The sequence below is a fragment of the Chrysochloris asiatica genome, unplaced genomic scaffold (assembly GCF_000296735.1).
Source record: "Chrysochloris asiatica unplaced genomic scaffold, ChrAsi1.0 scaffold00042, whole genome shotgun sequence".
NCBI classification, from domain to species: Eukaryota; Metazoa; Chordata; class Mammalia; order Afrosoricida; family Chrysochloridae; genus Chrysochloris; species Chrysochloris asiatica.
This window is the reverse complement of record NW_006408560.1, coordinates 3,409,324-3,436,548: the sequence shown is the minus strand read 5'-3', so window position 1 is coordinate 3,436,548 and position 27,225 is coordinate 3,409,324. Positions and strand designations below refer to the sequence as shown.

The following is a 27,225-nucleotide window of genomic DNA, read 5'->3' as shown; positions in this document are numbered from 1 at the left end:
GTGGATGAAACCCTGAAATAATCTTTAAACCTAAAACTATTCCCTGAAGTCTTCTTAAAACCTAGTTTAAAAAATGTCTGTCTTGAGCATTATGCCCTTTGAAGGATTGTCTTATATGGTGTCAAACTGACACCAGCCACTTGAAAATTAGATAGGAACTTTAGGGGTCCCGAGTTTAGTTTAATGAGGAACAACTCAGGAAAGGAAGATGAGATTGGTTACACAGCTTGAAGAACGAGATCAGTGCCACTGAATTGTATATATAGACAGTGTTGAATGGATGTGTGGTTTGCTATATATTCTCAACAACAACAAAATGAATAAAAATTGTTTTTAAATGAACAAGCCATAGGTTTCTTATATGCCAGTATGTATAGAAAATTTAATGTCATTTTTATACTTTTAATCCAAAGTTAGTTATTACTTACTTCCCAGTTCTGTCTATTATCTGCTACTCAGAGGAAAAGTTTGTGTGAGAGGTCAAGGTACTGCAGTTTCTAATTAGCTGAGGGATACAAAACATGCTGAGTATCTTTCCCTTTTTAGTACATTGAAGGGGCAGGGTTCTTGTCTCCCCACAAGGTGTCCTAGAAGATTGCAGGGGCTCCAGTCTCATTGCCCCAGCATTTGCAGTGGGCATGTACTTTGCTAAATTAAGCCCAGCCAGGCCTATTTGTGAACAGAGAGGCTCCAGCCAAGTGAGAGAGATTAGTCCTGTTGAGGAATGTGCTGGAGACAGAGAGAGCATATTGAGATCATTGATATTTTTGTATATGTGTTTTTCACTTGCTTGCTCAGTTGGGCCAGATCAAGAAGTTTCTGGGACTCAACCATGATTTTAACAGTGACCATAGGGAATGAAGAGCTCAGGACACACAGAGAAGAATTTCAGCTGGAGACTGGTGTAGACACCAAAGCAGTGTGTATCTTGGAACCAATAGCCTCAGGGTCTAAATTAAACAAGCAAAAATACCTGATTATAACTGATCTTTTCTTGAGTTCCTATATTCAGTGTTGACCAGAATTACTCTTTCTCCTTCCTAATCACATGATTTATGCATGTGGCTTCATTTGGGGAAACAAACATTTATGAAGTACCCACTGTATTTAATCTACCACTAGTCTGTCAGTTTGTCATGCTGTGGTAGCTTGTGAGTTGCTGTGATTCTGAAAGCTATGCCACGGATATTTTAAATAACAGCAGGGTCACCCATGGTAGACAGGTTTCAGATGAGCTTCCAAACGAAAACACACTAGGAAGGAATGACAAACTACTTCTGCATATTTAGTCACTGAAAACCTTATGATTAGCAGAAAAACACTGTCAGATATAGGGCCAGAAAATCAGCCCCTCAGGTTGGAAGGCACTTAAAACGCTACCGGGGAAGAGTTGCCTCCTCAAAGTAGAGCCAACTGTAATGACGCGAATGGAGTAATGTGGACTTTACTCCCACGGGACCTTCATTTGCTGATGGGTACAACTCAAAATAAAGAGAAACAGCTGTAAACATCCATTAAAAATCAGAACATGGAATGTACGAAGTATTAATCTAGGAAAATTGGAAATTGTCAAGTATGACATGGAACCCATAAACATCGATATCTTAGGCATTAGTGAGCTGAAATGGACTGCTATTGGCCATTTTGAATCTGACAACCGCATGGTTTACTATGCCTAGTATGACAAATTGAAGAGGAATGGTGTTGCATTCATTGTCAAAAAGAACATATCCAGATCAGTCATGAGCTACAATGCTGCCTGTGATAGGATAACATCCATGCACCTATAGGGAAGCCCAGTTAATACCACTATTATTCAAATTTATGAACCAGCCACTAAAGCCAGTAAGGACGAAACAGAAGAATTCCAACAACTTCCTCAATCTGAAATTGATCAAATATGCAATCAAGATACATTGACCATTACTGGTGATTGGAATGCAAAGGTTGGAAACAAAGAAGAAGGATCAGTTGTTGGAAAATATGGCCTTAGTGATAGAAATTATGCTGGAGATCACATGATCTAATTCTGCAAAATCAATGATTTGTTCATTTAAAATACCTTCTTTAGACAGCATAAGAGATGATTATACACATGGACCTCACCAGATGGAATACACAGAAATCCAATTGACTTCATCGATGCAAAAGCTCCATGTCATCAGTCTGAACAAGGCCAGGAGGAGATGTTGGAACAGACCATCAATTGTTCATATGCAAAGTCAGACCAAAGCTGAAGAAAATGAAAACAAGTTCACAAGAGCCAAAATATGACCTTGAATATATCCTATCTGAATTTAGAGATCATCTGAAGAAGAGATTTGATACATTAAACACTAAAGACTGAATGAAGACCAGAAGAGTTGTGGGATGACATGAAGAACATCATACAGGAAGAAAGCAAAAAGTCATTAAGAAGACAAGAAAGTAGAAAATGATCAAAATGGATGTCAGAAGAGACACTGAAACTTGCTCTCCAGTGTAGAGATGCTAAAGCAAATGGAAGAAATGAGGTACAAGAGCTGAACAGAAAATTTCAAAGTTCCACTCAAGAAGGCAAAGTCACATATTACAACAAAATGTGCAAAGATCTGGAATCAGAAAACCAAAAGGAAAGAACATACTCAGCATTTATCAAGCTGGGGCAACTGAAGAAAAACTTCAAGCTTTCACTTTTATTATTGAAGGATTATCTGTGCAAATTATTGAATGATGCAGAAAGCATCAAAAGAAGATGGAAGGAATACACAGAGTCACTACCAAAAGGAAATGGTTGATGTTCAGCCCTTTCAAGACGTAGCATATGATCACGAGCCAATGATACTAAAGAAAGAAATCCAAGGTGCATTGAAGGAGTTGGTGAAGAATAAGGCACCAGGAATTGATGGAATAGAAATCGAAATCTTTCAAGAAAGTGAGGCAACACTGGAGGCACTCACTCATCTATGCCAAGAAATTTGTAAGACAACTATCTGGCCAACTGATTGGAAGAGATCCGTATTTGTGCCCAATCCGAAGAGAGGTGCCTCAAAGGAATGCGGAAATCATCGGACAATATCTTTGATATCCCATGAGAATAAAATTTTACTAAAGGTAATACAAGCATACATTGAGAGAACTTTCAGAGGTTCAAGCCAGATTCAAAAGAGGCATGGAATGAGGGATATCATTGCTGATGTCCAATGGATCTTGGCTGAAAGCAGAGAATACCAGAAAGATGTTTTGTTGTTGTTAAGTGCCCAGTGCCGTCAAGTTGGTTCCGACCCATAGCGACCCTGTACGGGGTTTTCGAGGCTGTAAATCTTTACGGGAGCAGAAGGCCTCATCTTTCTCCCGCGGAGCAGCTGGTAGTTTCGAACTGCTGACCTTAAGGTTCGCAACCCGATTCATAACCACTACGCTACCAGACCTGTGCTTTATTGACTATGCAAAGGCTTTCAGTTGTGTGGATCATGACAAGTTATGGACAACATTGTGAAGTATGAGTATTCCGGAACACTTAATCATGAGGACTCTGTACCTGGACCAAGAGGCAGTTGTTTAAACAGAACATGGGAACACTGAATGGATTAAAATTAAAAAGATGTGCGACAGGGTTTTATTCTTTCACCATTCTTATTCAACCTGTATGCTGAGCAAATAACATGAGAAGCTTGGCATCAGAATTGGAGGAAGAGTCATTAACAACCTGCGATATGCAGATGATACAACCTTCCTTACTGAAAGTGAAGAGGACTTAAAATACTTACTGATGAAGATCAAAGAGCACAGCCTTTGGTATGGATTTCATCTCAATGTAAAGAAAACAAAAATTGTCACCATTGGACCAACCAACAACATTCTTATCAATGGAGAAAAGATTGAAGTTGTCAAGGACTTCATTCTTCTTGGATCAACTATCAACGCTTCACGGAAGCAGCAGTCAAGAATTTAAACAATGTATTGCATTAGGCAAATCTGCTGCACAAGACTTTTTTAAATGTTGAGGAGCAAAGATGTTAGCTTGAGGACTAAGATGCACCTGATCCAAGCCATGATATTTTCGATAATCTCATATGCATGTGAAAGCTGGACAGTGAATAAGAAAGATTGCATAAGAACTGATGCTTTTGAGTTATGGTGTTGGAGGAGAATATTGAACGTGCCATGGGCTACCAAAAGTCCCAACAGATCTGTGTTGGAAGAAGTGCAGCCAGAGAGCTCCTTGGAGGCTAGGATTGCCAAACTTCGTCTCTCATACTTTGGACATAATGTCAGCTACTGGAGAAGGATATCATGTTTGGTAAGGTGGAGGATCAGAGAAATAGAGGAAGACTTTCAGCGAGATGGGTTGGCAAGCATCACAACAATTGTGAGTTCAGCCCAGACCCGGCAATGTTTCGTTCTGTTGTGCATAGGGTCGCAGTGAGTCGGTACCGCCTTGATGGCATCTAACAACAACAACAAGTGTATTTAATAATGTTTGCATGTCAGGGGTTTCCGTTTATAGGTTCTCATTTAATTTTCACAATATCCCTGGATCTCAGCACAATTAAATAAGTTGACACCTTGAAGGAATTGAAACTTATTTTGAGAGATTTGTCTATAGGTTACAGAGGGTGAACTGTGTGGAACTTACTTTTATAGGTAACAAAGTCGTTGAGTATGTGCAATTTATAGGATTCAATATTCTACAGTGTGAGAGAGCTTTATTTGAAACCCTATAAAACCAAACCTATTGTCAGAAAGTCAATTCCCACTCTTGCAGATTAATTCTAAAGACTGCACTCCTTGCATGGTACCATACTGCTGCCCTAAGTAACCAATTGTTGCTTTTCCCTTGGCAGTGTTGGTTTCTGATTTATATCTCTACTCCCTACGAGACTGGATCTGGGGAGCTGATTTTTAAAACAACCCATGCTACAACATGTTTTGAGTTGGGTGTAAGAATCTCTTTGCAGGAGTAGTTGTATTGATTTGTATATCTGTTGCTATTTTTATCTACCACCCTGTGTGCATTTCCTTACAGATGTACATATCTGATTCTGAGCTCTCTTCTGTTTGTCATATTCTACTTTAATCTTCAGTTTAATTGCTCCCCAGGCTATAAACTCAGCAAGGATTTTGATTGTGTGTATCTTGCCCTTTCTAGTGCCTACACAGTACTTTGCCCATACAAAGTAGATGCTCAGTAAATATTTGATGGAAAAAACAAATGAATAGGGGCAGCTGGATTGCTACATGGAAAGTAATGGATTTGAATTCACACCTCACATTATTTATGAACATTAACTCAAAATGGATCAATAACCAAAATATAAGAACTATAACCTTATAGTTCTTTAAAGAAAACATAGGAGTAAAACTTTTAAGGCCTTGTTCTTTGACAATGGAATCTTAGATAAGACACAAAAAGCATGAATAACTTATGAAAAACCATGACAAAATGATACATCAGACTTTATCAAAATTTAAAAATTTATCAAAATTAAAACTTTCATACATCAAAGAAGAGTTTTACCAAGAAAGTAAAGAGACAAATTACAGGATATGAGAAAATTTTAAGGAAGAGTGTGGTGGTTGCATACAATAAGCACTGGGCTATGAACCACAAGGTCTGTGGTTCAACCCCACCAGCTGCTCCATGGGATAAAGATGAGACTTTTTCCCGGGAAGATTAAAAAAGCCTTTGAAACCCTATACAGTCTTCCTATGAGTTGGAACAGATTCGATGACACTTAACAATAACAAATATATCTAATAAGACTTAATATCCCAGTGTACTTAAAGAACTTCTATAACTCAACAAAAAGACAAACAACCTAATTTTAAAATGGACAAAGGGCTTGGATAGACATTTATCATAAGAAGATATGCAACTAGCCAATTAGCACATGAAAGGATATTCCACATTATTAGTCATTAAAACCCACTGCCATTAAGTCAATTCCAACTCATAGCAACACTTATAGGATTTCTAACACTGTAGATTTTTATGAGAGCAGAGAAGTCTCATCTTTTTCCCTTGGAGAAGCTAGTGGGTTTGAAATGTCAGCCTTGTGGTTACCAGTCCAATACTTATCCTACAGTGCCATCCGGGAAATGCAAATCTAAACTACATTGAGATCCCCCTCACACACAGTAAAATAGCTATTATCAGAAAAACAGAAAATACTGAATAGAAATGAATAATCCTGGGACCCTCATGCAGTGCTGCTGGTAATGTAAAATGATACAGCCAGTGTGGAAAGCAGTTTGTTGGTGTCTCAAAAACTTAAACATAGAATTACCATATGACCAATCGTTAGTTTATACCTAGAGACTTGAAAACAGGAACTCAAACAGATACTTGCACAACAATGTTCATTACATCCTAGTCACAATAACCGAAAGGTGGAAACAGCCCAAGTGTCCATCAACAGATGAATGACTATCGAAACAAGATATAAACATACAATATAAAATTATTCAGCCATAAAGAGAAATGAAATGATGGCGTGTCAAATGCTATGACATGGGTGAGCCTTGAGAACATTATGGTGAGTAATATGTCAGACACAAAAGGACAAATGTTGTGTGAGCTCACTTACATGAAATATTTAGAATAGGCAAATGCATAGAGACAAAAGTTTATTTGTGGTTATCAAGGGCTTGGAGGTAGGGAATGGGAGTCTTGTTTCTTAAGGGTTACTGAGCATCTGGGGCGATGTAAAACTTGGAAATGGGTAAGGGTGGTGGCAGCATGACATGGTGAATGTAATTAATGCCACAGAGTTGGTTTACTAAAAATGGTTAAAATAGTGAGCATTTTGTTTTATAACAACACACACACACAGAATATTAATACAAGGCTACCATCACACAACCCAACTTCCTCATTCTCTCTCTCTCTCTCTCATACACACACACACACACACACACACACACCCCAAGAAGCCTGGCGGTGTTCATACAAACTGATCTCTTTAGAGCTCAGTGCTTACTCAGAGATGGATGTCTGTGTTTGTCTAAATCAAGATAAACTAGGTTGGGAAAAGAATGGCATTGCTTTCAGGCCCCTATTAAGGAGTGAGGTAGGTTAGGCTTGAAACAGTCACCTGAACACAGGAGTTTTGCTGCTTGGATGAGGATCCTTAGAGTATATAAACTGAAACTTTTCCACTTGGGTTTTTCCATCTCTTTGGAGAACTGGCCACTAAGCTAGGCGCTGGAAGGAGAGTGCCCTGGTCTTGCAGGCTTCTTGTTACTGAGGCTGAGGATACTGCCCTGGGTAACTGCAGTAACGCTTTCCTGGCACTGAAGGGTACTTGTCACATGCTGGGGCAATTTTTGTCTCTAATTTGGAGCTTAACTACAATAAAGAAAACAGTGAGCCTGGAATCTGTGGAAAAACAAAGGATCATGTCTTTCCTCTACCCCAAGGTCTTAAGGTTTTACATTTGAACACCTATCTAGACATCTACAACAACATAGATTAACAAGCAGGTAGCATTATAATTATTATAAGAGGGAGGGACTAGTGTAAGGTCCGTGAAAAAGAGGAAGACCCTCAGTAAGATGAATTGACACAATGGCTGCAACAGTGAGCTCAAACAGCAATAATTGTGAGGCTGACACAGGACTGGGCAATGTTTTGTTCTGTTGTACATAGGATTGCTATTAGTCAGAAGTGACTCGATAGCACCTGACAACAACACCAACAACTGTGGAAGATCAGGAGTCTGTGCGTAGTGCAAATGGTTAATGTGCTCCACTGCTAATTGCAAAATTATAGGTTCAAGTCTACCTAGAGGCACTTCAAATGAAAGGACCAGGGATCGACTTCTGGAAAAGCAGCCATTAAAACCCCTACAAAGTATAGTTCTATGCTGACTCACATGAGGTCACCATAAGTCCTAATTGACTTGAGGGCCCCTGGTTAGTGTCAGATCACACAGATATTTAGACCCACTAAAGTTCTAGTTTTGTTCCCAAACTGAGTGAATGGAGAGAAACTTCATCTATAAAAGAACTCATTTGGGAGCTACTAAAACACACTATAGGATAAGCACTGGACTGCAAGATTGGTTGGAACCATAAGGTCAGTGATTCAAACCCACCAGCTGCTCCTTGGAAACCCTATACAGGGTTGCTATGAGTCAGAACTGATTTGATGGCACTTAATAGCATCAACAAAATGTATTTCTAGAGACTGTGCAAAGACCAGTCCTTTGTCTTTTGGTCAGTGTAGAATCCTCTACGAAAATACTCAGTACCTCATCTTGTTCTATATAGCTATAGCCTTGCACCAAAGGTATCAGAGAAGCCTGGGTTGGTGGGGGGAGGAAGACTCCTGTCTTAGTTCTCTAGTGCTGCTAAAACAGAAATACCACACGAGGATGACTTTAACCAATAGTCATGTATTCTGTCACAGTTTAGAAGGCTAAAATCCCAAATTCAGAAGGCTTTCTCTTTGTGTCAGCAGCTCTGGAGAATACCTTTGCCTCCTTTCAGCATCTGCAGGCCCAGTGTTCCATGGAGATCTTCATACATCTTGTCATCAGTCTTGTCCTAGATCTAGGAGCTTCATAGCACAGGCACTCCCTAGGTCCCAAGGACTCATTGCACTCCCAGCTCTTCTATCTTGTTGACAGTAGATCCCTCTGAGCTTTGCTCACTTTTCCAATTCACAAAATATGGTTGGATTTTGTCCAACCCCATTATCATAGAAGTGAGAATTTACAGCACATAGGATAATTATATCATATCAGAACTGATCACATAAGATCATATCATGGGGGATCATTCGTTATATCTTAACTGTTAAACCACTGAGAGTCCTGTTCCAGCCAAGTTGATGCAAAACCTAAACTGTCATAGTTCACCCATTGCCAATTTGGCACCTGTACATATCTTCTTAAATCATACATAATCACTCAATAAAGACTATTATAAATTCATGCTTGCACCTAATAGGATACAACTAACATGCATGCAACCAAAATGCACTAATCCCATCATATTATCACCAAATTCTTCCAAAGTCCAGATTCCAGCATGGGACAAAATTCCTCTTCATCTATGAATCTAGAATATAAATTAACCTGCTTCCAAATACAATGGTGGAGCAGGTAAAACGTAGACGTTTTCATTACAAAAGGGTCAAGACTCTAAGTGTTGGCAATGCACTCTGGATTCTGAGTAAATGCCCTTCAACCCTGGACTTCAGTTTTGCCTTCCAGGTTCATTGGAAAGTTAACTCTGCTCCTTCAGCTTTGGTAGATCCCATTCTCCTAGTGTGTCTGATACAACCCTGATGAACACCTTGCCTGATCTTAAACTATTCAGTATCCCATTGTTCTGCTCAAACAACTGCTTCTTGGTCTATGTGCAAAGTCCTCATGAGAACAATTAAGTGTTCCGAAATACCCATTCTTTGCATTGTTATCCATAGTTTGTTATGATCCACACAGGTGAATGCTTGTGCATAGCCAAGAAATCACAAGTAAACATCTTTCTGTTATTCTTTGCTTTTAGCCAAGATTCATCTGACATCAGCAATGATATCTCTTGTTCTACATCCTCTTCTGAATCCATCTTGAATTTCTGGCAGCTTCCTGACTGTTGCAGCCATTTTTATTATTATTATTATCTTCACCAAAATTTTGCTTGCATGTGATATTGTTCATTGATTTCCACATTATGTAGGGTCACTGTCTTTGGAATGGGCACAAATATGGATCACTTCCAATTGGTTGACCAGAACTGTCTTGGCATATACAAGTGAGCACCTCTAATTTATAAAAAGATTTAAATTAGTATTTAGTCAATTCCTATAGCCTTCTTTTTTGTCAATGCCTTCAGTGCAGCTTGAACTTCTTCCTTCGTTGCCATCAGTTCTTGTTCATATGCTATCTCTTGAAATGGTTGAACTTCAATTCTTTTTGGTACAGTGACTCTGTATTCCTTCTTTCTTTTTTTGATGTTCCCTGAGTCATTCAGTATTTTGTCCATAGAATCTTTCAATATAGCAAGTTGAGGCTTAGATTTTTACTTCAGTTCTTTCAGCTTGAGAAATGCTGAGCCTGTCCTTCCCTTTTATTTTTCTTATTCCAGGTCTTACATTTCATTACATACTTGACTTTGTCTTCTCCATCTGCCCTTTGAAATTTTCTATTCAGCTTTTTTATATCCTCATCTCTTCTATTTGCTTTAGCATGTCTACTCTGGAGGGCAAATTTCAGAATCTCATCTGATATCCATTTATGTCTTTTCTTTCTTTCCTGTCTTTTAAATGACGTTTTGCTCTCTTTCTGTATGGTGGTCTTTATGTCATTTTACAAGTGTTCTGCCTTTGGTCATTAATGTCTAATGCATCAAATCTGTTCTTGAGATGGTCTCTAAATTCAGGTAGGAATATACTCAAGGTCATATTTTGGCTTTCATGGAGTTGTTTTATTACAGCTTTAGCCTGAACTTACATTAAAAGTGCAATATGAGCCATTGAAAGTCTGCTCCACAGTCTGCCTCTGGTTTGGTTTTAGCTGATGATGGTGTTGAGCTTCTCCATCATTTCTTCCCACAAATACAGCCAGTCAATTTGATACTGTGTATCCATCTGGTGAGGTTTTTTTAATCTGTAGTCACCTTTTATGTTTTTTTAAAAAGAAGGTATTAGCAATGAATTAAGTCATTTGTCTTGCAAAACTCTATTATGTCCAGCATAATTTATATCAGCCAGACCATATTTTCCAGCTACAGAGCCTTCCTCTTTGGTTCCAGCTTTCACTTTGCAATCACCAGTTATTATCAATGCATCTTGATTGTTTGATCAATTTCAGACTGAAGAAATTGGTAGAATTCTTCAATTTCATCATCACTAGCTTTTGTGGTTAGTGTGTAAATTTGAATAATAGTGGTACTAACTAGTCTCCCTTGGAGGCATATGGGTGTTATCCTATAATAGGTTGCATTCTACTTCAATATGAATGCAACACCATTCCTTCTCAGTTTATCTTCTTGGCATAGTAAACCATACCATTGTCTGATTCAGAATAGCTAATGCCAGTCCATTTCAGTTCACTGTTACCTAGGATACTGATCTTTATGTGCTCTATTTAATTTTGACAACTTCCAATTTTCCTAGACTAACATGTTACATTTTCCATGTGCTGATTATTAATGCATGTTTGCAGCTGTGTGTTCTCATTTTAAGTTGTTCAAATGAGAAGCAAAAGCAAAGAAAGATCCTGAAAGCTTTACTCCACTCACACCATTATGATCAATTCTACTTTGAGAAGGCAGCTCTTTCCCAGTCATATTTAGAGCATCTTCCAACCTGTGGAACTCATCTTCTGACACGGTATCAGACACTATCCTGTTGCTATTCATACGGTGTGGTCCACCTCTCTGTCTTCCCAGTATGTCTTCATCTGAAAGCTCAGCTGAAATCTGTCCACCATGGGTGATCCTGCTGGTGCTCAAAATACTGGTGGCATCACTGCAACATGCAAGCCAATGCAGTGTGACAAACTGACCAATGAGAATTCCTTTAGGCCAAGGATTATGTTGTTGCTTTGGTTATGGCAATTTTTAATCTCCAATAAGTACTTGCTTGTTTTATTAATTGTTTCCTGGTATGGCACTGTGGGATAATGCACTGGACCTCAAGGTCGGTTTGAACTGCAGTGTTGGCAGTTCAAATTTACCAGCTGATCTTCAGAAACCCTATACAGGATAGCTATGAATCGGGACTGACTCAAAGGCACTTAACAATAACAAGCTGTGGTGCTGTAGGTAAGCATTGGACTGCAAACTACAAAGTCGATGATTAAAATCCACCAGCTACTCCTTGGAAACCCTAATAGGGTTGTTGTGAATTGGAACCCACTCAGTGGCATTTAACAATAACAACAACAGTTTTATTCATGAGTGCCTGCTATCGAACTTCCTTTTCCTTTTCCATTTTCTTATTTCCGCAGCAAATGATGAGGGATATAAAATAGCATAAGGCTTTGTCCCTGCCCTGAAGGAGCACCCCTACACACAAGAATGTGCACCCCTACACACAAGAATGTGAAGTTAAATATCAAAAACAAAAATGTAAGTTAGTATTTCACAACAAGTGACAAAGTGTTTATTCTAAAAAGATATGGTTTGAGCTATGGAGGGGAAAGTGCTATTTAGGCCCTAATAGAGGAGTTATGCCTTTAAAATAACTAACTTGAACTACAAGGCAGAATGAAGTGAGAGACAGTCTAGAGATAGCCATTAGATAGTTCTAAGCTCTGGTTTACTCAAGACAGTCCTGATTTTTGCCTGCTGTCCAAGCATAATTAGCATAGTGACCCTTTTCACTTTCAGAAGAATCCTGGTATGGATGTCATATTAATTATAAACAAAGTGCAGTGGGAGTGAAGAGAAAGAAATGATTAGTTCTGAGTAGGAGATTAGGGAACGTTTCCTGGAGGAGGGGATGTTTTGAGATGAAATTTCAAGAAGAGAAGGTTTAGGAAGGGCTGAAAAGCCATCACAGAGTGAGAGCTTGGGCAAAGTCATGGTAGCTTCAAAGTGCACTTACATGATTTATTTCTAAATCAGTGAGACACCGTCAAGAAAATTCTGGCAATCCATTTATGAAAAAACAGCCATTGAAGATTCCATGGAGTACAGTTCTATTCTACTACAAGTGGTGTTACCATGAGTCAAAATTGACTCTACAGCAATGTGTTAGAGGTCCTTGCATTTAGAAAAGTGTGGTACCACCAAAGACTTAGAAGGGTCTTAGAAACGATCACTCAGCTATTTGATTATCAGAAATAAAAGCAGCAGGATAATGGTGGATTCATTGTGGTTCTCTGTTGGGCTCAAACAGTAGAGTTCAAATTGGGGAAGGTGAGTCAGTGAGAAGGAAAGGTAAGTGACTGGACAATGTGAGGCTGGAAGAGATAGTGGAGTGAGAGAACTATACTCGTGTTAGTTCAATTTGCCCAACGAATGTAGTTGCAGATTCTTCCTTAAAAGAATCTTTGTGTTTGCAATTTACTTCAGTATCTTTTCTTCCTACAACTCCGATTCAGTTGTATCCTGAGTTCCCCGTGTTTGAGAGGTGTTTAGAGGCAGATTTGTTCTCTTTATCTCTTTATATTGGGAATTATACTTAGCATCACTAGAAAGTACTCCAAGACACCCATGGTAACTGCTTTATGTTAAGTTTGATGGATGAAAGAAGCTGCAATGAGGAGTAGAATGTTCCTTGCTATTCATGACCTCAGTTTAGGTAATAATGAAAATAAAAAAGAATGTGGACATTTGTCCTTTAATGATAAAAATGTCCCTTTTAAAGGTTTCTTATAGAAGTTTTCAAATAGAGATATCACATAGAGAAAAAGAGAATAGTTTAATGAACTACAACGTACCTATCAACCAGCTTTGGTACCACCATTCTGATGTTCATTTCACTCACCTCTCCCCACTGCTCCTCTTCTCCCTGTCCCATCCATATGGCATGTCTCAGCCATTGTAACTTGATCTGTGCAGACATCAGCATGGAACTCTAACAGATACGGGATTGGCTTTTAAACATAACCACAATACTATTAGTGTTTTTCAAAACTTAAAAATAATTCCTTAATATCATCTAGTATTTATTTATGCTCAATTTCCCCTCCAAAATGTTAATTTTAAAGTCTGGGAGATTTTAGTGTCTTTAAGGGTCAAGGTAGTGAATAGGTATAGAATGTTAACACTTTTTAGAGGGGAGAATGAAAGCTAGAAGATGGGCTGGAGTCCTAAATTTTATTTGAGATTCTGTTAGTGGCTCCAGGAGTGTGTTGACTCCATATGATAAGCACTGGACGGTGAACCACAAAGTGTGTGGTTCGAGCCTGCCAGCTGCTCTATGGGAAAAAGATGAGGCTTTCTGCTCACTTGAAGGCTTAAAGCCTCAGAAACCCTATCTATATTGGGTCGCTCTGTGTCAGAACCAACTCCAGGGCACTTAACAGCAACAACAATAGTGACTCATTTGCTCCATAGCAAGTAATTTCTCCTTTTTATGCCTCAGTTTTAGCAGCCTTTTATCTCAGATGGGTTAATGATATGAGAGTCAGCAAAAAAGTATTGCCACAAAATCACAGAAACATTTATTAAACAAAAATATTAAAATGTGAAGGTATTGCTTCTCTACACATCCTATATCTAGGGCTATATACTTCTGAAGGTGGTGTTTCTGTCTTTCTTACCCTTTTCTGAGGAATTTTATGTTGTTGGATTTATACTATGTCAAAATGGTAGTTTTGGCATCCTTGAGGGGTTCAAATCATGTTTCTTTTAAATGTCCATTTAGTTCTGGGAACAAAAAGAAGTCTGAAGAGCTGTAGGGTGGATGGGGTTAGGTTTCCCACCAAAATTCTACCCTCAAAGAATGAACAAGTACATTATCATTATGGGGGAAAATTCCTCGACACCACTTTCCTGGTTTTTTCTCACCAATGCAGTTTTCCATTTTCTTAAAACTTCTTTATAATAAGACTCTGTGATAGTCTTGTGCCCTTTGAGAAAATCTATAAAAATTATTCCTTTGGGGGTCACAATAAGAAGTTACCATAATTTCTGAGCTAACCTCTCTGTCTTGATTTTAACTGATCAAGCAGACCCCCTTGGAAGCTGCTGTTTTCATTGGACATTGCTGTCTGGATTGAATTGCTAAATCCAAGACTCATCCCTGGTTATGGTTCATTTGTTGTTTCACTCATTCCATGTGTTTTCAAAGCTTTTATTACGTGTTTTAATTATCTAGTTTTGCTATAACAGAAATGCTTTTAACAGACAGAAATTTAATCTCTCACAGTTTAGGAGGCTGAAAGTCCAAACTCAGAGTGTGAGCTCTAGAAAGCTTTCTCTCTCTGTCGGCTCTGGGGAAACGTCCTGATTTCCTTTTAGATGTAGGTCCAGCATTCCTTAGAGGTCTCAAAGTGTCTAAGCATCAGTCTTCCTCTGGATCTAGGAGCTTCACAGTGCAAAGACCCCAGGTCGAAAGGACACACACTCCACTCCTGGCTCTTCTATCTATCTTGGTAGGTCCTGCTGATCTCTGTTCTCTTCTCACTCCTTTTATCTCTTGTAAGATAAAAGGTATTGCAGGTGAATGTGCCCTTGGGTTGTTTAAATTATTATATATTCCTGAGTGTTTTTGTATACACTCGCTAACCTCCCAAAAAAACACGAGAATAGAAGCAAATACTGCTGAATGATGCACGGAGGAGATTGTTATCATTGCAATGAAACGAGTATAAAACTGATGTTCTCCCATGTAAATGATCACTCAATTCACAATAAAAATTTGGGGAAGAAAAAAAAAGGTATTGCAGGCCACACTCCAATAAATCTCCACTTACATGGGATCAGGGTTATGAAGGAATTTTATGTGTTGCATCCCACTTTCAGTCCTCTCATTGGTTTATCACATCAGATCACATCATGGGTGATTGTTATAGTGCTGCTGGTGGTGGTTGTGTACTGTTGAGTTGGTTCTAACTCACAGCAACCCTGTATAGGGTTTCTGAGGCTGTAAATCTCTATGGAAGCAAAAAGCTTCATCTTCCTCATGTGGAGTGATTGGTGCTTCACGCTGCTGACCTTGAAGTTATCAGACCATCTCGTAACCCACTACGCTGCCAGCACTCCTCATTACATTGTTACATTACTGATAAGCTGCTGAGAATTTTGGCCCAGTCAAGTTGATACAGAGTTTTGGGGGAGCAATTCAATCCATGACACTACACACATAGAAAGGTTAGTCAAAAAGTATTACTATAACTTATAGCAAAAGGAAAGTAGAGAAATACGATTCTAGAAACTCAGGGTCAGATGAAATTACTTTTAATACAGGGGAGAGAAAGTAAGGCTTCACAAGGGACATGGTGCTTAGTGATGAAGCTGAAGACGGAATCATGACGGGGCACTAAAAACACATAGGGTATGTCTGGGAAATGCAGTTAGGCTGGTGAAATGTGATGGGAGATGAAGATGGATACATAGCTTGAAGTCAGATTTTGAATTATCTGACAACTATTATTGGGCTTAGTTGTAGTTATGGGTTGAATGTAGTGGTGGTACTGTGCCGTAGAATTAGTTCCGACTCTTAGTGATCCTAATGAGGATTTCCAAGGCTGTAACTCTTTACAGGAGCAGAAAGCCTCATCTTTCTCCTGCAGAATGGCTTGTTGTTTCAAACTGCTGACCTTGAGGTTGGCAGCCCAACTCAGAACCACTACACTACCAGAGCTCCTTGTGTCCCCCACATATATGTGTTGGGAACCCAGACTTCTATGCCTGTGGTTAGAATCCCAATTGGGAATGGATTGTCCTTACTGTGTTAATGAGGCAGGGTTAGTGCAGGGTGTGTTTTGAGTCAGTCTCTTACAAGATACAAAAGGAGGAGTTTTTGCAAGTAGAAATAGGTAAAGATAGATGCTAAGTCACTTGGAGATCTCCAAGGAACCAGGAAACAAGCTGAAGAGAGAAGGACCTTCCCCCAGAGCGATGAAGAGAGAAAGCCTTCTCTTGAGCCAGTGCCTTAAATTTGTACTTCTAACCTCCTACATGCAAGAAAATAAATTCCTGTTCGTTAAAACTGTACACTTGTGGTATTTCTGTTATAGCAGCACTAGATAACTAAGATAGTTGTGTAAGATTTAGCTGCTGTATAGTTATAAACTTTTTAAGTAAAGGGAATGAACTGATCAGAAATACCTTCAGGAAATATGAAAATAGTAGAAAGATAGGGTTTGCGGAAACCAGTTATGAGACTATTCTGATCCTGGTGAGAGGGAAATAAGTATCTAATAGGCTAGTGAGCTAGGAATTTGGAGAGGATGGATAGACAAGAAAGAAAATTTGAAAAAATCTAAGAATCACCTCTGTTAAAGAAGTGTGAAGATGATGTGTAGTTTTTCCTTTGTTGGTCAGATATAATGATAATGTTCCTATGTTCCAGACACTGTTCTATGCCCTTTCTATATGTTAATATCTAATAATCATTGTCATTTATTTATAATCATTATAATTTCCTGGGGGCCTTCAAAAAATTGTTAACAACTTTACTGAGATATAAGTCACATACCATTCATTACAACACACACATCAAAAAACCCATTTTAATTGTCTAGAACTTTGCCCGATATGTATGCTTGAAATAAGTGAGTTATGGAATGGCACCTGTACGTTTAGATTATGTGAGAGATTTTTATTGTAATTCCACATTGCCTTATCTATATGACTTTCTCTACTCCTCTGTGTCTTACCAATTGCTGGTGAATAGACTCAGATTCCTGGCAATACCTTTTGTGTCAGTATAGAACTGTGCATCATGGGGTTTTCAATGGCTGATTTTTCAGAAGTAGATTGACAAGCCTTTCTTCGAGGGCACTTTTGGGTTGACTTGAACTTCCACCCTTTTGGCTATCAGTCAAGCATAACATTAAGCCTTCTCAGGTGATTCCAACCTAGTGTGAACTCCCTCACCAATGAATTCTCTTAGCATTTTTCATCTATATCTCATAATTTTGCTCTTATCCCCTCAACTGGACTGCAAGCAAATTGAGTATAAGAAAAACATGTTAGACATCTTTATTACTCCCCAGGACCTGCGAAGTGTCTTTCAACACTAAGAGTCAGTAAGAGTATTGTTAAATATGGAGGGCAGGACCTATTAAGAGTTGGCGTAGATCAATTAACCCCGCTTTCCTGTGACCACACTTTTTCAATTTAAACTTGTCCCTCCACCACTTCTAGAAATGTCCTGAAGAATTTTAGTATTTATGTGAAAGACGGTGTGAAAACAATTGACCTTGTTAATATAACAATCAGCATCTAATGGTCCTGGTGTGGCACTGATGTCAATGCGCTGTATTGGAACTGACTCGATGGCACTTAACAACAACAACAATGCTGAAAGGCTACATTTTGGATTAAGCTCTTTTTTCTATGATGGTTGTGGTTATGTGCTGTGGAGTCATGTCCAACTCATAGCAACCCTGTACAGGGTTTCTGAGGCTGTACATTTTTATGGGAGCAGAAAGTGTCTTTCTCCCACGGAAAAAACAGCTGGTAGTTTTGAACTGCCGACTTTGCAGTTCACAGCCCAATACGTAACCACTACACTACCAGAGCTCCTTTTTTCAAAATCTTTATTTTCACTTTTATATATTTGTTTATTTCTTTAAAACAGTTCATTAGGATTCACTGAACCATGGTTTTTATTGGAGGAAACTTTTGAAAAGCTTACGTGGCAGCAATAGTGAGATTGGTCCAGGATCGGGCAGTGTTTCGTTCTGCTGTGCATAAGATCACTGTGAGTCAGCACTGACTCTCTGGCACCTAACAACAACAACAACAACTATTTTTAAAAGAGCTTATATTGTGGATTATATGAGCAGTTGATTAATTTATAGAGTTAAACTAAAGCCTTGGAAAGAAGTCAGGTAATTGGTTACTGCTGATTGCTTTTAACCCAGTCGTAAGTTAAACTGCAATAAATATTAGGGAAGAAAACAATTCAGTAGACCCCTGTGTTTAACATGGATTGCTGTTTAATGGAGTCGGAAAAACCCTCTAGTCATATGATATTTCCTGAATCAAAACAAGCTACTAATGTGTAAAGTCTGGTTAAACACAGCTGTTAATCTTAGACCTGCCCTCTAGTGCTAAGTACTTGATGTTGTAATGAAAGTGCATTGTGTTCCTATAATTTAATTTCAGAGTCATTCATCCTTGAAACTTTTCCTTGAATTAACCTGTTGCCTTGATTTCAACTCATGTGACCCCAGTAGGACTGAGTAGAATTGCCGCACCGGGTTTTGAAAGCCTTATGTAATCTTTACTGAAGCCAACTGCCACATCTTTCTCTGACAGAGCTGCTTATGGGTTTGAACCATTGGACTTTCAGTTCTTAGCCAAGTACTTTAACTACTGTTACACTAGGAAACCTTTTCTTGAGTTAGATGGGTGAATAGTTTTGGGGGTTATGTGGTTTAATGCACCAGACTGCAAAGCCATTTGAATGGCAAGGTCGTTGGTTCAAGCTCACCAGCTACTCCTTGGAAACCCTATACAAGGTCGCTATGGGTCGGAATTGACTTGACGGCATTTAACAACACCAACACAGACCCCACCCTCCCAGAAAGTAAAATCTCTCTTTTCCAGACCCTTTGTCAATTATACCAATTTCTTTAGGTATTTTGACAAAAAACTGATAAGATTTGGTGATAAAATAAGCTTGTTGTTAAGTGCCAGTTCTGACACATAGTGACCTGTATAGGGTTTCCAAAGCCCAGCTGGTGAACTTGAACCGCCGACTTTGTGGTTCATACCGACTTTGCAGTCTAGCACATTAGCCCACAGAGCCACACCTTAGAGGGTTTTAAAATGAGGGAACTGGAATAGATACATTTTTAAATCTTCAAATCTGTGAATCTTTGACCAAATTAATTCATGTATTGACTTCATTTTTCCCCCTTTTAGATTTATATTGTTTCTTGTGGGCCTTAGGTCTCTCTCTGATTGGCGCTTGTTAGTCTGGGAACAAAGGGGGAAGAAATGAAGATGGTTGAGCAGCTGTGTGCATGGCTGTATTCTGGGTGTTTGTTGTCTCCTTTAATCCTCACAGATTCCTCAGTGGAATAGTCATCCGTATCTTCATTAGGGAAAGAAAGTAACACTCTGAGTCCAGCAGAAAACGGAGGCTCAAAGTGATTGAATAACCTGCCCGAGGTCACTTAGCATGTAGTGGTAGAACCTGATTCTTTCTGACTTTAGGTTGATTTTCTTGCTTGTTACATAGTGCTTCCCACATTCCATCTTTCTTTGTGTTTCTTTAAGGAATCTTTCAAGGGCTTTTCATTAAAAAATGGCAGTAAGAAACTTCTATCAGGACACCTTCTATTGACCCTTTTATGCCTGAACGGGCTTCTCTGTGCTATTGAATGAAATTGTGTTCTAGCCAGAATTAATAGCGCCAGTATTTTGAAACTTTTTATGTGTTTTACAACATGGAAAAAAAAAATGTTTTCACTTCCTCAAGACTTCTGATTTATCTAACGTGACTTACTAAGTAACAGGTTTTTTGGACTTACTAAATTTTCCTGGTCTGAAAAAACAGCAGCATGGTGTCGTGGTGTGGTGATGTACGATAATCACTGGACTGCTAACCTCAAGGTTAGTGGTTCAAACTCAACAGCTGCTCCTTGGAAACCCTATACAAGGTCTCTATAGGGTTGGAACCGACTAGATGGCACTTAACAACAATAACAACAAAAACAAAGGAACAGCATAGGAACAAAGTGACTCAGTAAGATAAGCACTGGACTGTGAACCATCATGATTTCTGCTCCCATCATGATTTACAGCCTTGCAAACCCTATACAGGATCATTGAGTCGGAGCTAAATGTAAGGAGCCACATTAATGATAATTCTCTGTAATTATAGATTATATTTTCTTTCATATGAAAATTCCAAATAACTTTTTAGTCATTCTTGTTGCTATTCATGTACACTTTTCAGAAGGAGAAACTTTAGCAGTCAAGGCCACACAGAAATCAATTGATGGTAGAAGTAATAATAAACTCAGGAGTCCTCTTTCAGAATACTATATTCTGAATAGGAAATCCCCTTGAATAGTATGTTCTCTGTCTGGGAAATAAATTTCGGTCCCCCGATGATAATACTCTTGTTGTTAATGTTGATGGTAGTTATTAAATTATTATTTCTGTGTTCCAAAAAGCATTCTAGATCACATATATATAAATTTATTTATGCTTTACCAACCTCTAATGCAGATTTAATCATGAGGAAGGTGCTACTATTTCAATTTTATAGATGAGGAAACACCTGTATCTCTCTACTTCTCATGTGATAGATTATATATCACTTCACTTCTATGAAAGCACCATTTATTATAATGACTTTTATATTCTTCTTAGTATTGAGCCCAGTGCTGGGAACATAGTAATTAAATTTTCTTTTCCACTGATTGATCAGTTGGAATAGATGACTATATCTCATTGTGCCAGATTATTGAATTATACTGAGATATGGGACCTTTTCCTCACATAAAATTGAAATGTGCTTTGCTACCAGTTGCTAATCTTTTGGTGTTAGGACTGCCAGATAAAATACAAGATGCTGGGTTCAATTTGAATTTCAGATAAATATTTATAGTAAAATAATTATTCATGGTTTACCTGAAATTTAAATTGAGTTAGGTTATCTTCTATTTTTATTTGCTCAGTTCGCTAAAGCATTTCCAGAGATAACATATGATCAAGAACCGGAGGTATTGAAGGAAGATCAAGGCATTGGTGAAAAACAAGGCTCCAGGAATTGACAGGATGCCAGCTGAGATGTTTCAACAAACTTATGCAGTGCAGGAGGCACTCACTTGTCTACCTACCTGGCCAACCTACTAGGAGAGATCCATCATTTGTTCCCATTTCAAAGAAAAGTGACCAAATAGAATGAGGAAATTATCAAACAATATCATTAACATCACACACAAGTAAAATTTTCTGAAGATCATTTTTAAATGGTTGCATCTGTACACTGACAAGGAACTGCTAGAAATTTAAGCTAGATTCATACAAGGACCTAGAGTGAGGGATATCTTTACTGATGTCATATGGATCTTGGCTGAAAGTAGAGAATACCAGAAAGATGTTTGCCTGTGTTTTATTGACTATGCGAATTCATTTGACTGTGTGGATCATGATACATTATGGATATCATTGTGAAGAATGGAAATTTCAAACACTTAGTTGTGCTTATGTGGAACCTGTACATAGACCAAGAGGAGCAGCTTTTCAAACAGAACAAAGGGACAGTGTGTGGTTTAAAATTAGGAAAGATGTGCTTCAGAATTGTATCATTTCGCTATACTTATTCAATCTGTATGCTGAGCAAACTATCTGAGAAGCTGGACTATATGGAGAAGAAGAGGACATCAGGAAAGGAGGGAGACTCATGAACAAACTGTGATCTACAGATAATACAACCTTGCTTATTTTACTGAAAATAAAGAAGACTTAAAACATTTGCTAATGAAGATCAAAGTTTTCAGTATGGATTTAAAATTCAGCATAAAGAAAATAAAAATCCTTACAACTTGACCAATAAGCAGCAGCATGATAAATGGAGAAAAGATCCAAGTTGTCCAAGATTTAATTTTACTTGCACCCACAACCAATAACTATGGAAGCAGCAGTCAAGAAATCAAATGATGTTTTGCATTGGACAAATCTGCTGCAAAAGATCTCTTTTAAAATTTCAAGCACAAAGATGTGACTTTGAAGATCAAGGTGCTCTTGATCCAAATTATGGCATTTTCAGTCATATCATATGCATATCATACCTCTGATTTCAGACAGCCCCCATCCCTATTCTGCTCAACTGCCTCCTATATACTAATCTATCATCTTCACATCTGCTATCAATTATTTTCTCAACACAGATTTCATCATGATGACATTTGGACTAATGCTCTCAGATGCCTTCTTGCTCTCCATTGGTTACTATCCAGTCTTCTGAGCATGACCACAAGCTAGTTGAAAATGGTTTTCTACATTGATTTGCCACCACTTCGTTCCATGTATCAAGCACTGAATGTTTAATGCACAATCATCCCATCACATCTTTTTTCATGCTTCACTCGGAATATATTTTTCTTTTTTTTTAAATCAAAATCTTACTTGTTGCTACATTACCTCAGTAAAAATTGGTTCTTGCATAGATTTATCATCAGAGTCCTGTCTCACCTTAAGCAAATCCAATTTATAAAACCCAATTTTATGATAAAGGAAAAGTATTGTTTAATAACTATCTACAACATAGGAAGGGATTTCAAAAAGTCCGTGGAAAAATTCTATTATCCTTTAATTCCACTTTCATGAACTTTTTGCCATTCCCTCATGTTTCTTAAATAAAAAGGTATATTTAAAATAGGTAGCAATTTGATCTTTAGTATTAGTAAGAAATATTGTTATTGGTGAGAAGTATTATGTTACTATATACTGTCCTTGAATGCTTTAAAGCATTAGAAAATAGTTTTAGATTATACCTTGGGGTCAGTATATATTCAATCTAATCTGCCATCTCTTCCACATTGATAGTACTTCTTGATATTTAGAAGGAAAACCTAGCCATATCAGAAAATTCAAAACTAGACACAGTTGTTCACAATGTGCTCTGAGTTCATCGGTGAAGGACAACTAAGAACACACTGGGAGACTGGATAAGTTATTCAAGGAAAATCCTGAAGGTGTACAGTTCATTGGTCCTTGACTGGTTGCTGATTCAATGGGGTCCCCATTTTTGTCAGGAGTCATGGAGAGGGCTGGAATTAGATGAGAGGCTGTGGACCAAAGCAATACTCAGATAGGAACCTGGCTGTAGGGTCTAGTGTCTGTGGCAGCTAATGATGATGAATATCTATGTGCTTTTCAGAACATTGAACTGAAGGTTGAAGTAGAGAGCCTGAAACGAGAACTCCAGGACAAGAAACAAGATCTGAATAAAACATGGTGAGTGGTAGTTGGAACTAGTTGAACTTTGACTCTTTTCCAGAGAGGGGCTGGCTAATCTGAGAGCAATGGATTTGGGAACAAATTCTAAGAATTTAACTGAATATCTTTTGTATCATAACAACATCAACCAAGAAATCCTGTAATCTTTAGGGAAGCCCCATTTCATCTCTATGAATACAAACTCCTAATCTAAACGTTAAAGTCACACAGGGCTTGGGTAGAGCAGCTTGGTTTTATTCTGAAGTTACACATTTTCAGTATTTTTCTCTATCCTGAGAATAAGAAGATAGTCCGTGGTTTCCAACAAATGCCTTAAAACAGCAATAAAACCAAAACTGGAATTAAGGTCATTCAGCCCCTGATGCTGCCTCCAATTTTCTAATCCTCAGTCGTCCAAGGGCAGCTGTTCTTATCTATAAATAAGCTGGTGACACCTTACCCCCTCCATGCTAGTGCCTGGACATTCATTCCTAGGGATACTAGATACTCAACTAGAATCATGATGTTTGCTACATGAAACATCTGTTCTCTATGTAGAACCTGGAGAAAACTGTGCAACTTTTAATAGATAACCCAGATTCAGGACCATATGCTATTGATTATTCCTGCAAAGGAGGAGAACATTCTGGTAGGTGTCCAAATGGATATCCTGTCTCAGCCATCTAAATGAAAGGTACACTTTAAATTCAAATAGTAAAACAGATAAGGAACTAGCAAAGCACTTTGGAAAAGCAGTCTCAGTTGAAGAGTCCACTAAAAATGTTAAGTTCTCAACCACTAGCTGCCTTTCAAATGAAGATTCTTCTTCAAGCTATAGCAATAAGGAAGCTTCTAACTCCAAAAGCACCCCAGTGCCATCAAGTCAATTCTGACACATAGTGATTTTAGAGGACAGAGCACAACTCCTCCTTAAGGGTTTCTGAAACTGTAAGGCTTTATGGGCGCAAATAGTCTTATCTTTTCCCTGTGAAGTGGCCAAAGCCTCTAGGGTGTCCAAAGTATTCTGATTGCCAATTAACCAAAAATGATAGATCCTAAAATATTACCTGAAGAGTTTGGGAAGAGGGAGTCCACAAGTAATTACAAAGGGGAAAAAACAAGTTTCCTTTTTCTTCTCTTCAACGTGACTCTGAGTTATTGAAACAACCTCATTGAGTCCACGTGTATGTTTGGCTCTGATTGATTAATGCTTTATGGTTTTAGGGCTGATGTGGAGAATCTAAACAGCCATAATGAAGCTGAGCTCCGGCGCCAGTTTGAGGAGAGGCAACAGGAGACAGAGCATGTTTACCAGCTCTTAGAGAATAAGATCCAACTTCTGCAGGAGGTGAGTGGACATTGTAAAGGACCAGGGCTAGGGGCCCTCTTACCTCTTTCCTTACGGCTCTTCTTGCTGTTTGTCACCTTTGTCTCTCCCTATTTTTCTTCCCGAACTCATCAATTGTCCCTGCACTTTAGGGTTCTTAATCTAGGTGGAATTTTTCAGACTCTCAGTGTTCATTTGTTTTGCAGGAATCCAGGCTAGCTAAGGATGAAGCTGCACGAATGGCAGCTCTGGTGGAAGCAGAGAAAGAGTGTAACCTGGAGCTCTCAGAGAAACTTAAGGATGTCACCAAGGACAGGGAAGATGTGCCCGGAGACCAGGTCAAGCACAGCCAATACACTGAGGCCCTGGCGGAGAAGGACAAGTAAGTGCCTTGGGTGCTCCATCGGTCAATTACTCTTTGACAGTTCTTGAGCCTACAAGAGCCTATACCAGTCAGTCCTCCTTAATGGCTTCACCTGGAACCTTCACCATTTTCAAGACTTTTTGGCTCCTCTAACCAAAGATTTTCTCTTTAGGGTTCAGTCTTTGGTGTTGCCCATGAATAGAAATTACTTTTTGGCAGTCAGGGACATAAGAGGGTGTAAGTAGAACAATGAAGTTGACAAATAGTTATAAGCAAAAGGTATGGATTCACTTACTTAGCAAATAATTATTGAATATCAATTATTTGCCAGACACTGATAAGCGCTAAGATTGCAGAAATGAAAGTCTCACTTCTTATCATCAAGTAACATTATCACAGAATTCTAATGAGTTATCTGATATAAGTAGCATGAGGTGCTCTAGGGATATATAGGATGGCCACCTATTTCAGATTAAAAGAGCAAGATGTCATTGAAGGATTCCCAGAAGAGGTGACATCTGAGCAAAGTCTTGAAGAATGAATAGCAGTTAAAAGAAATGGAGTAGGAAGTAGGTGGGAAGGGGAATGTTCTGTGCAAAAGAAGAAACCATGAATGTGAGGCTCAGAGAAAGGCATGGTCCAAGAACTGGGGAAGAGTTAATGAAATGTAAGTTAAATTGGGAGCTAGAGGTCTGAGTTTGCCACTTTTATCCACCATCAACAGGCGTTAGAATTTGATCCTAAAGATTGGGACAGTTGAAGGATTTTAAGCTGAAGAACAATATGACAAGATTTATGTTTGAAAATAATCACTCAGGAAGCTTTAAGTAAAATGAAGTGAAATGGGGGTAAGCAAAAGGTAGAAAAGCTAGTTTATTCATTCAACAGATATTCAGCATTCATTAATTATTCAGAATTCTGTTAAACACCAGGAGACTTCATGGGGATCCTAGTGTAGTGGGAGAAATATATCTGTTGCATTTTTGTTTCATTCTCCTAACAATTTTATTACACAGGAATTACATAGAGTTGTCAAACGGAAAAGCTGAAATTGAGAGAGCTATATCACACGGCACTCAACAACAACAACAACATATTACACGGTAGTAGACACTGCTGGAATCCAAACCCTGAATTCACACTGCCTGTAGAAGGCATGAAGCTAGGCTAGGTCGCCGGAATTTTGCTCACGCTCTTCTTTCAGTGAGAATCATCTGCCATCTTGTCCCCTTCTTGCGAACTCCTGTTTATCCTTCAAAACTCACCAAGGCATCAGCTGCCTCCCCTATGAAGGCTTTTGCGACTCTGACATATTTAAAAATATATGTGTGTGCGTGTGTGTGTGTGTCATTTACTGTACAGTTCGCAGTGTCATATTGTATTTGCTTTCAAATCTTTTCTGGTAGAGTACCTGAGACTTTGGTTGATCGCTATAACCTAATAAGCACTCATTGTGGGGGCCACTGAGTTAATTCTGACTCTATAGGACAAGACAGAACTGTCCCATAGGACTTCCTAGGCTGCAGTCTTTCTGGGAGCAGATTACCAGATCTTATCTACCATGGAGCAACTGGTGGGTTCAAATCACTGATCTTTCATTTAGCAGATGATTGCTTCACCATTGTGCCACCAAGGGCTCCTTAATAAACTCTTGCTAAACTAAAAAGCAAAAACAAAAATATTGGTAAATTTTTAATGTGCACCTGACAAAAAAATTGAGGGCATTCAAGATGGCCTTGAACAACTTTGGAGAATAGGAGATTAGATCATCTTGAGAGACTGAGGGTCAATGCAATCCATGAGTGAGGTGTGAGGCTTGAGAAGAGTAGAGACATTCTAGTGCAGATACTGTGGAGGAAGTTGATATAGAATCTACATGAATCCATGATTGTTATCATGGCAGTTTGCACTTGTATAATGTATGCAACTGTTAACGTTCTTCCTCATCCTAAAACCTTAACTGAGCCTCATGCCTTAAATGAATTTCTAATTCTTCTCAGCAATTCCTATTTGGATTTCA

General features: G+C 38.6%; 1 protein-coding gene across 2 annotated transcripts in view; it reads left to right on the top strand.

The window, feature by feature from the left end:
• The window catches only part of LOC102841319 (myomegalin-like), a 54,755-nt gene extending 29,528 nt beyond the window's left edge, over positions 1 to 25,227 (top strand). For both annotated transcript variants that reach the window (XM_006861312.1, XM_006861311.1), the window contains 3 exons: positions 23,456 to 23,532; positions 24,739 to 24,862; positions 25,048 to 25,227. In XM_006861312.1, coding sequence (XP_006861374.1) covers positions 23,456 to 23,532; positions 24,739 to 24,862; positions 25,048 to 25,227 — 381 coding nt within the window. The remainder of the gene's footprint in view (positions 1 to 23,455; positions 23,533 to 24,738; positions 24,863 to 25,047) is intronic.
• The last annotated feature ends 1,998 nt before the right edge of the window (positions 25,228 to 27,225 follow it).